This window comes from Tupaia chinensis, unplaced genomic scaffold (assembly GCF_000334495.1).
Source record: "Tupaia chinensis unplaced genomic scaffold, TupChi_1.0 Scaffold000165_2, whole genome shotgun sequence".
NCBI classification, from domain to species: Eukaryota; Metazoa; Chordata; class Mammalia; order Scandentia; family Tupaiidae; genus Tupaia; species Tupaia belangeri.
The window spans coordinates 4,760,699-4,771,508 of NW_006159640.1; the positions used below are offsets into that span (position 1 = coordinate 4,760,699).

The following is a 10,810-nucleotide window of genomic DNA, read 5'->3' on the forward strand; positions in this document are numbered from 1 at the left end:
CAGCCTCCTTAACCTCCACAACAGCTGCTGGCCCACTACCCTCAATCTTAAGTGGACAGCAAACATATTAACAGGAGTTATTTTAAGAGGCCCCCAAACTAACATAATGCTTAACTAATGTTTCTAAATTTCTAACACAGGAGAAACTGAGAAACAGAAGCTCTATCATTTCACTCAATTACTTGCAAATTTCCACATCAAATTTAAAGTCCCCTATACCTGTTGCTTTAGATGATTCAGTTCAGCTGTCTGGGGATCAATATTAATAACAGGTTTGTTCTTGATTTTTCTTGCTCTGTCAGCATAGCGAAGGGTATTTAGTGTTTCCTCTAGATTGGAGTCAGCAGGACTCACACAGGCTATCATAAGAGTATGACTATTACCTCCTAGAGAATCTGAAAAAGAACAATGGCAGGAAAAAAATCAAGCATGCAGGCCACAAGCAAAGCTGTCCATTTAGGTTGGTGACTTCAAATTCAGAGATCTAAAAAAACTTCTAGATATCTATAAATTTCCTATTTGTGTCAACATAAAAACTGTAAGATTTCTGATATGTAAAATGACAAATTAGAATCCTATTGTATGTGTCCTCAATCTCAAGAGAGACTGTGATTTCAGCAATTAAGTAGGTAAGAAAACTGGGGCCTGGTATAGGTAAATTAGGAGCCATTATTGGGATTAAACATTCTTATCATGCCCCCTCTAGGTAGATATTCACTCGAGAGGATTATGCTTAGAAGCACTAATAGTTAAAGAAACAGTAACCAATTTCATTTTCAAATGTAAAGTATTATGTACAGTTGTCACTCTACAGATTTCTTGGTTCTCAGTCATACATGAAGACATCTTCCCATGATCTTAGAAGCTTACCTGCCAACAGCTCTCCTATTTATCAATTAGAGCGTTGTGTATGTGACAGCCCAAATAGATGGCTTTTAACTTGTTTCATCTTCGTTTTCTCAGTAACATTCTGAGTTACTCTCTTATTTTTAGAGGCCCTTTGGACTTACCTTGAAGCAGTCGAGTCAACTTGGAATCTCTGTAGGGGACAAAGCCACCCTTTTTGTCATCTCCAAGAGCACTGATTACATTTCCCAAGCATAGGAGGCCTCGGTTAATATTAATACCTAATAACAGGAAACAAAATTTAAATTGCTTGATAAAGCATCTAACATATACCTATGTTTCTTTAGAGGAAGAGAGAAGAAATAAAGACCCCAAAGAAATATTAAGTCAGCAATCTTTTGTCTGTTTTGTTTGTTAGTTTGTTTGTTTCGTTTTAGAGGTTTTAACTACAGGGTGCGTGCAGTTAACAGAGAGAAAGACAGAGACAGTGAGAGGTAAAATGAGAAATCACTCCCTTGGGGTATGGCCATTCCACAATCCCTTCTCCTGGGTTCTTGGGGACGTATGCATATGCTCCTGGAGTGAGTTTCAAGCCACCAGGCTCAGGACTCAAACTGTGGTAAGCATTGTGGGAATATATCTTGGGGACGTATGCATATGCTCCTGGAGTGAGTTTCAAGCCACCAGGCTCAGGACTCAAACTGTGGTCAGCCATGTGGGAATATAGTGATATAACTACTCTGCTGGCCCCAAGCCAGCAATCATAAGAAAATTTCTTAATTCTGTTCACTTCTCTGAGGGTGGTTAAGGTAAAGTTCAAAGGACAAAGGTCCCAATGTTGAACATGCACAACAGAGTCACTGGCATTTCTTGCCCTTTCCCATGGAAATAAAGTAGATGGACAGATAAAAGTCACCGTGATGGCAACCTTTCGTATAGTTATTTACTTTTTATATCCTTTATCACAATCCTTAAATTAATGCCGTGAACTTAGATGAATAGCTTTTTTATTTTTACCACCTTACTATTATTATTTTTACTAGAATTCTCATTTTACAGCTAAAGAAACTAGTTCAGAGTTTAAATGGCTTATCTAAGGTCAAACAGTTGGTAGGTGAGCCTGAGATTCCATCTCAGGATTTCTGTCAAATCCTATGTTCTTTCTATTATCTATGCTGGCATACTTTTCCGCTTATTGTTTTTAAAAGAGTTAAGATTCTTTTTCAATTCATGTAATTCTGAAGTTTGCTTTTTAAACACTGTAAAGTAGGGCCGGCAAGACTTGGTGCCTGATGAGACTGGAGGAAGAAGCTAGTGTGAGGAAAGAGTAGAGAATGATGCCCTGGTTTCCGGTTTGAGTGACTGACTGGATTTTGGCATTATTCAATGCAGGCAAGAGAGAGGCTGGTTTAACCGAGACAGGGAGGGATGAAAGGTTCAGTTTCAGACATGTGGAATGAGAGGTACCTGGGTGGTAGACACGAGATTTCTCACAGGCAGCTACATTTGCAGGCTGAAATATGAGATATAAGATACAGGTTGGAGAGCTAAGTTTGGAATTGGTAGCATATAGGTAGGAGTTTTAAGCATCTAAGTGGGTGAGACCACTTGTGGAGGGGACAGAGACAATAGGAAGAGAAATAAAGTAGTCCCAGAAAAGAAATCAGGTAGGCATGAGTGAATAAGAAAAGCCCAAAAATCTTTAGAAAAGTTAAGAGGAAAATCAGGAGAGGGCAGTGTCAGGGTCAAGGGAGAAATGAGAGTGTCCAGAGAAGGAATAGGGTGTCAGACACTGTGGGAGGAGGAGTAATACGAGGAGGACTGAAAAGAGCCTAAGGAATTCAGATGTTTAAGTCATTGGTTGACCTCAGCAGAGATACTTTCAATGGAATGATGGAGGAGTGGCAAAAAGTAGAAAGGAAAAGGGAAGAGGGCAGCAGTAAAAGGAGGATGAAAGCTTTTATTTTGTTTGAAAAATGAGAAACATTAACATGCTCCTATGCTAAAGGTGGAAAGCCAATAGAAGGAAGAGGTCAAAAACACAGGAGAAGCAGGGGTGCTTTATGGAACCTGGTTTCCATAAGGCAGTGAGGAGGGGGAAAAATGATGAGTAGACTAGTGAGCTGGAACCATGTAATTTGTGGGGAAGTGGTAAGAGATTAAACTGGAAATACAGAGGGGCCAGAAAACTAAAATGTAGTTCCCTGGTACTACAGAATTTCAGAGGAGAAAAAGTACGCTAGAAGACAAAATGTTTCAAAAAGGAAATGTCAAAAACCCCAAGATTTATTAATAAGTTGGACCTTGAAAGATAGCAGTTTGGTAAATATTTTGATTGCAGGGGTGTGGATATGAAGTTGAGGTCCACACTACATTCTGGGTGAGAAGAGGAGATGGCTATGAAGAAAGTACATGGAGACTAGATTAGCTGGACAGGTTGGAGAGGCTGTGGAGCTGGAGTGGTGAGTGTGAGTAGAAAAGCTGAGAAAGATAGCCAAGAAGGTAGACTGGGACCAGGGTAGAAAGGGTCTGCAAAGGCCTGGCTACATTTGTGAAAGAACTGTTTGTTTGTTTGTTTATTTATTTGGAGAGGTTTTTTGTTCGTTTGTTTTGCTATAGAGCGCATACGCTCACCAGAAAGACAGAGAGAGACAGAGAGATAGAAAGTGATAAATCAATCCCCAGGGGGGATGGCCACACCACAACCCCTTCTCCTCCATTCTCCTTTCGGGATCTTGGGCACACACGCACACGTGCCTGGTGTGAGTTTAAGCCACCAGGTCTGGGACTTGAACCGTGGTCGGCTACATGGGAGTTCAGCAACATAGCCATTATGCTAACTGCTGGTCCCAGAATTGTTTATTTTATTTATTATTATTTAAATTTGCTATAGGGCATATACACTCACCAGAGGCAGAGAGACAAAGAGAGAGAAAGAGAGAGCGAGAGAGAGCGCGCGAGCAAGCAAGCAAGCTGCTGGGTCTGGGACTCAAACCATGGTCAGCCACATGGGACTCCCTAACCACCACACCACCTACTGGCCCCTAGCCTGGCTGTGGTTTTTATTTTTATTATTATTTTTTTAAAAAGAGGTAGAGAAAGCAGCCTGCAATAGAGTGTGGCCACGTCTCAATCCCTTCTTTATTTCTCCATCCTGTCAGGATTTTGGGCATGCCAGCACATGTATCCTGTATGTTTCTCAAGTAACCAGGTCCAGGACTTGAAATGCATGTGGGATCTGGCTCCCTTAACCACCAAGCTATAGGGTCAGCCCTAGCTATATTTTTTAGACTTCAGTCTACAAGCAGTGATATGTCACTTCAAAGTTTCTATTTGGGGGGACCAGCAGTTAGCGTAATGGCTATGTCTCTGAACTCCCATGTAGTCGACCGTGGTTCAAGTCCCAGATCCGGTGGCTTAAACTCACGCCGGGCGCGTGTGCATGTGCGCCCAAGATCCTGAGAGAATGGAGGTGGAGGGATTGTGCCATGGCCATCCCCCCTGGGGGTGATTTCTCACTTTCTATCTCTCTGTTTCTCTCTGTCTTTGTGGTGAGCACACTCGCCCTATAGCAAAAACCTCTCCAAAAAAAAAAAAAAAAAGTTTCTATTCAGGGGAGTTGCCATGTGTAAAAGTGTATTTTAAGGAGATTAACCCAGCTATGTCATTTAGAATAGAATACCTTCTAGGAGCCAAAGAGGTCAAGATGTAAAGGGTGAAGGCATGGACTTTGCATAGGTAGCAGGAACAGAAAGGAAGAGGGTGCATCTCCACAATAGTGCCATGGAAGAACTAACAGGAGGTTGTGGGTACTCATTCCCAATTTGGAGATTATGCTGAATGCAATAATTAACCTAAAGGAACAGCAAGAAGAAAAAGCTAGAGACTAAAAAGAAACAGTTTGAATTAGGAAAAACTTAAGAGAGCATTTACAAGGCAAGAGAAGAATTTCAAGAAAGGTATGTTCAAGTGTCAGTGCCAAAAAAAGTCAGGTAAGATGGGCATTGAAAGAACCAGTTAGGGGTCAGTAGGTGGCATAGTGGTTGGGGAGCTGGACTCCTACATGTCAACCTCAGTTTGAGTTCTGGACCTGTCAGCTTGAAACTCATGCAAGGCATATGTGCATGTGTGCCTAAGATCTTGAGAGGAGAATGGAGGCATGGAAGGGACTGAAGCATGGTCATCCCCCTTCGGGAGTGATTTTTCACTTTCTTTGTCTCTCTGGTGAGCACACACACCATATAGCAAAGAAAATTCAAAAAACTAAAAAGAAAATTTACATGGGGCTAGCAGGTGGCTTGATGGTTAAGGGGCTAGACTGGTACATGGCCCAACATGGTTCAAATCACAAACTCAACATCTTGAAAAATCACACTTGGCACATGTGTGTGTGTGTGTGGCCAAAATCCTGAGAAGAGAATGGAGGAGAAAGGATTGTGGTGTGGCCATCTTTTTTGGGGGGTGATTTCTCACTTTCCCCTTCTCTGGCAAGCGCACATGCCCTGTGGTTAAAAAAAAAATTTATATAATGGTTTTATCGAGGTAAATAAAGATATACTACTGAGAGTGAATCAGATTGCTGTATAAAAAAATCAATATTAAAAAATAATTTTATTTCCATATATCAAAAAAATTTGAAAACAAGATTTTCAAAGATTGCATTTATGTTGGTTACATGGGTTTGTTCAGTTTCTGAATATTCAGCAAGCTATATACTTGTCTTGTGTTCACTTTTCTGTTTGTATATTATATATATGTCAATAAAAAATTTTTTAAAATCAATTACAAAGAACTAATTATGTAAAAATAGAAAAGATATGTCTGACTTATAAAAGAAAAATTATTAAGAAATATTTTTCAAATTCCTAAATAAGTGGTGAGAAATACTATGTACATAGATTTGGACCACTTAATTTTTTTTTTTTTGGAGAAGTTTTTGTTACAGGGCGCGTGCGCTCGCCAGACAGACAGAGAGAGACATAGAGACAGAAAGTGAGAAATCATCCCCCAGGGGGGATGGTCATGTTGCAATCCCTTCTCCTCCATTCTCCTCTTGGAATCTTGGGCACACACGCACATGCACCCGGCGTGAGTTTTAAGCCACTGGGTCCGGGACGTGAACCGAGGTCGATTACGTGGGAGTCCAGTGACATAGCCATTACACTAACTGCTGGTTCCCAAGACTACTTAATTTTGATTAAATAGAACATAATATTCAGAAAACAGACCAAGGCATATTTGGACTTAATATATGACAGAAGTGGTACTGCTTATTAATAAAGAAATCTTTTTAATAAGTAGTGCTAGGACAAATTTATATGGAAAAGCAAAACTGTAGGGTTTTTTTTTCTTCCCTTTTTAAAGTTTTTGTTATAGGGTGCATGCACTCATTGGAGAGAAAAAGCAAGAGTGAGAAATCACCTCCCTTGGGGGATGGTCACACTGCAATCCCTCTGCATTCTCCCTTCAGAATTTTGGGCATACACCTGGTATTTTTGAAACTGCTGGATTTGGGACTTGAATCACAAAGTCAGTCATGTGCAATCCAGCCACCTTAACTACAGTGCCACTGGCTGGCCCTAAAGTTTTTATTACATAATATAGAAGAATATCTTCAAGATCTTGGGATACTGAAGGATTTCTTAAGACATACCAAAAAGTAGTCATAAATGATAAGAGAATGAAAAGACAAGCCAGAAGTAAAGAAGATATTTGTGAAACAGGAACAGGGAGATTTGTTATAAATATAAGTGATGAATGAACAAAATCTATAATACATTGGGTTGCTGGAAAAGTCATGAGTATTTTTAAACAGAAAAAATATGTCATGGGGACCAGTAGCTAACGTAATGATTATTTCGCTGGACTCTCATGTAGTCAACCATGGTTCAAGTCCCAGACCCGGTGGCTTAAACTCACGCTGGGCACGTGTGCGTGTGTGCCCAAGATCCCAAGAGGAGACTGGAGAAGGGATTGTGGTGTGGCCATCCCCCCTGAGGGGGTGACTTCTCGCTTTCTATCTCTCTGTCTCTCTCCGTCTTCCTGAGGAGCACATGTGCCCTATAGCAAAAACCTCTCAAAAAAAAAAAAAAAGTCATAACATTTCCAACAACCCAATATAAAGAACTACTTTTCAAATCAGTAAGAAAAGGACACTCAATAGAAAAATAGGCAAGACTTAACTTGAACAGTTTTACAGAAAATAAAATATGCATGGAAACTAGCAGATGGTGTATTGGTTACATCACTGGACTCCCACGTAGTTGAACGCAATTTGAGTCCCACACCTGGCAGCTTGAAACTCATGCCAGGTGCGTGTGAATGTGTGCCCAAAATCCCAAGAAGAGAGTGGAGGAGAATGGAATATGGCGTGCCCATTCCCCCGAGGAGTGATTTCTCACTTTCTGTTTCTCACTTTCTGTCTCTGGCGAGAGCACGTGCCCTATAGAAAAAATAACCCTTAACAAAAAAAGAAAACAAACAAATATGGCCATAAACTTATGGAAAGGTGATCAACCCTAGTGATCACTGAGGGAATGAAAATGAAAATCACAATGAAAGATTACGTCATATCTACTGAAAAGTTTGTATATTGGAACAAACACTTGGGAAGACAGTTTGGTTTATACATACCCCATGACCCAGTAGTTCTACTTCTAGATATATACCCTAGAAAATTCTTACATATATGCATCAAGATACATGGATACGAATGGTTCATGTTGGTTTTGTTGGTAATAGCCCAAAACTGGAAACGACTGAAATATTCATCAACAGAAGGAATAAATAGTAGTATAGTTACATGAAATATTATACTGTTATATAGTTATATGAAAGGAAATGAATTATGGTTATATTAAACATAGATGAATCTCAAACACAGTACTGAGTGAAAGATGCAAGATACCTCAGAATACATACAGTATGTCTTCATTTATATACAGTTTTAAAATAGAACTTAATTATAATATTTAGTGATATATACATAGGCAACACTGCTATCAAGAAAAGCAAGGAATGGGAACCAGCAGTTAGCGTAATGGCTATGTCGCTGGACTCCCACGTAGTTGACCGCGGTTCGCGTCCCAGACCTGGTGGCTTAAAACTCACGCCGGGCGTGTGTGCGTGCGTGCCCAAGATCCCGAGAGGAGAATGGAGGAGAAGGGACTGTGGTGTGACCATCCCCCCTGGGGGGTGATTTCTCGCTTTCTGTCTCTATGTCTCTGTCTGTCTGTCTGACACACACCCCAAAAAAAAAAACCCCCAAAAAAAAAAAAAAAAAAAAAAAAAAAAGGTAAGGAAAGATCAGCCTTGAAGCCACAGGAGGTAGCATACTAATTTGCAGTACTGGAAAGCCACATGGCAAACCATGGGTTCGGATCTCAAGTCAACCTGAGATAAGGTAGAGTGTAAGCTCAAGATCCTGACTAGCTGGAGCTGGCAAAAGGAGGTCATGGTGTGACAAAAGCCCATTGAGGGTGCCTGTCCTCACCCCTCCTCTAATGAAAAGAAAATAAACTTAAGAAAGAAGGCTGGGACCAGCAGTTGGCATAATGGTTATGTCACTGGAATCCATGTAGTCGACCGCGGTTTGAGTCCCGGGCCTGGTGAATTGAAATCATGCCAGTCACGTGTGCATGCATGCCCAAGATCCTGAGAGGAGAATGGAGGAGAAGGGATTGCAGTATGGCCACCCCCTTGGGGGGTGATTTCTCGCTTTCTGTCTCTCTGTCTCTCTCTGTCCTTCTGGCGAGTACACGTGCCATATAGTAAAACCACCGACAAAAAAAAAAAAAAAAAAAAGAAAGAAAAAGAAAAAGAAAAAAGGCAAGTAAATCACCATCCCCAAAGTCTTAGAGAGTGATAAACTGGAGAGTGAAGGGAAAGGTCATGAACTGAGAGAGGTATGCATGGGTACTGGAAATGTTTTGGTTTTCAACCTAAGTGGTAATCAAATGTGAGCTCACTTTATAATTTTAGAAATAATTATAATTATTTTATAAAAATATACATGATGAATACACACACACACACACACACACACACACATGATGCTATGGATTGAATATTGGTCCCTAAATTCTCTCTGAAATTTAATCCCCATTGTAACAATTTTATGAAGTAGAGCCTAAATAAGAGGTAAAAACCCTTATGAATAATTAGCTCATTCATATATTAATGGATTAACAGCTTATGATAAACATGAGTTGTTACAAAAGTGGCCTTCTCTGGCTCTCTCACACATGCTTGCTCTATCTCACCATGTGATGCCCTTCTCCACGTTTGGCACTGTAAGAAGATCCTCACCAGATGCTGAGGATATGCCACATTCTTGGACTTTCCAGCTACCAGAATCATTAGCTAAACAACCTTTTCTTTAAAATTACCCACCCTCAAGTATTTTAAGACACTAGTGACTTATGCAATTTTCTGTATGTATGCTATATTTCCCACTAAAGAAATGAAACCAAGAATGAATCACATGTGTTGCTAAACTTATAGTTTTCTGAGGAACTTGACTGTAAAGGAAGGAGACAGGATAGCAGTTACAAAAATAAAGGAGAATTCAGGACTTAAGGTAATTAAGCCCTTAGATCTAACTACCAATTTGTTTAAAAAAAGAAAAAAAAAGAAAGAGAGGGGAAAAAATGTTAAACTTTATGGGTATTTAATCAGCGAAATATAGACTATGGGAAATTTTATGAGACAATCTGATTTCTTCAATAAATAAATTCTAGGGATTTGAGGAGTAGGGAGAGTTGGAGGAGGTACCTACACATTAAAAGAGATTTAAAGGAATCAGCAGATTTCATAATGGTTATATCGCTGGACTCCCACATGGCTGACTGTGCTTCAAGTCCTGGACCTGGAGGCTTGAAACTCATGCCTGGTGTGTGTGCATTCATGCCCCAAATCCCAAGAGAACAGAGGAGAAGGAACTGTGGTGTGGCCAAACCCCCAGGGGGTGATTTCTCATCTTCTGTCTTTCTCTGATGACCACATGCACCATACAGCAAAAAATCTCTCTCTCTCTTAAGAAAAAAAAAAAAAGACTTAAAAAGACCTATGAAGGAGCCAGGAATGGTGGTTAAGGCGCTGAACTTGATATGGCCTTCTCCAATGAGTCCTGGACCTGGAGGCTTGCTTTTTCACCCCCCACAACCCCATCTCTCTCTGGTGAGTGCACAGGCCCTATTAAAAAATTTAAAATAACAATAATAATAATAAATAAAGTTAAATAAACCTTAAAAAAATAACAACAAACAAACAGTAAAATGTGTTGATCTTCTTTGGCTCCTAATCCAAAACAATAAAATCTATAAGACAACAGCAAATTTAAACACTAACTAGATATTTGATAATATTAAGGTATTATTAATTTTTTGGATAATTATAGTTTTGTTTGTTAGCTTTTTGCCACAGGGCACAAGTGTTACTGGAGAGAGACAGAGAGAGAAAGTGAGAAATCACCTCCAGAAAGGATGGCCACACTGCAATCCTTTCTCCTCCATTCTCCTGTCAGGATTTTGACCATGCACACACATGCTCAGCATGATTTTGAAGACAGTGGGTCCAGGACTCAAACTGTGGTCAGCCATGTGGGAAGGCAGCACCGTAGCCACCATACTACCCAGCAGACCGGATGATTATAGTTTTAAGAGTTCTTATATTTTATAGACAAACTGAAATAAAATATATCTGGGATTTGTTTCAAAATAGTATCAGAGGGAAAAAGGTAGGATACAAATGAAAAAAGATTACTCATAAATTAATTGTTGAAACTGCATGACAGGTACACGGGGAATTCATTGCATCATCCTGATCTCTTTTTTATATGCCTGAAAATACTTTTTTTTTTTTTTGGAGAGGTTTTTGCTACAGGGCGCATCATTTGCCAGACAGAGACAGACAGAAAGCGAGAAATCACCCCCCAGGGGGGACGGCCACGCCACAATCCCTTCTC

The 10,810-nt window shown here is 40.1% G+C and overlaps 1 protein-coding gene across 1 annotated transcript in view; it reads right to left on the bottom strand.

Annotated features, from left to right (window-relative positions):
- The window catches only part of KIF4A (kinesin family member 4A), a 167,373-nt gene that overhangs the window by 120,755 nt on the left and 35,808 nt on the right, over window positions 1-10,810 (bottom strand). Inside the window, exons 8-9 of the mRNA XM_006146137.2 lie at window positions 1,011-1,127; window positions 220-395 (exon numbers count right to left, since the gene is read on the bottom strand). Coding sequence (XP_006146199.1) covers window positions 220-395; window positions 1,011-1,127 — 293 coding nt within the window. The remainder of the gene's footprint in view (window positions 1-219; window positions 396-1,010; window positions 1,128-10,810) is intronic.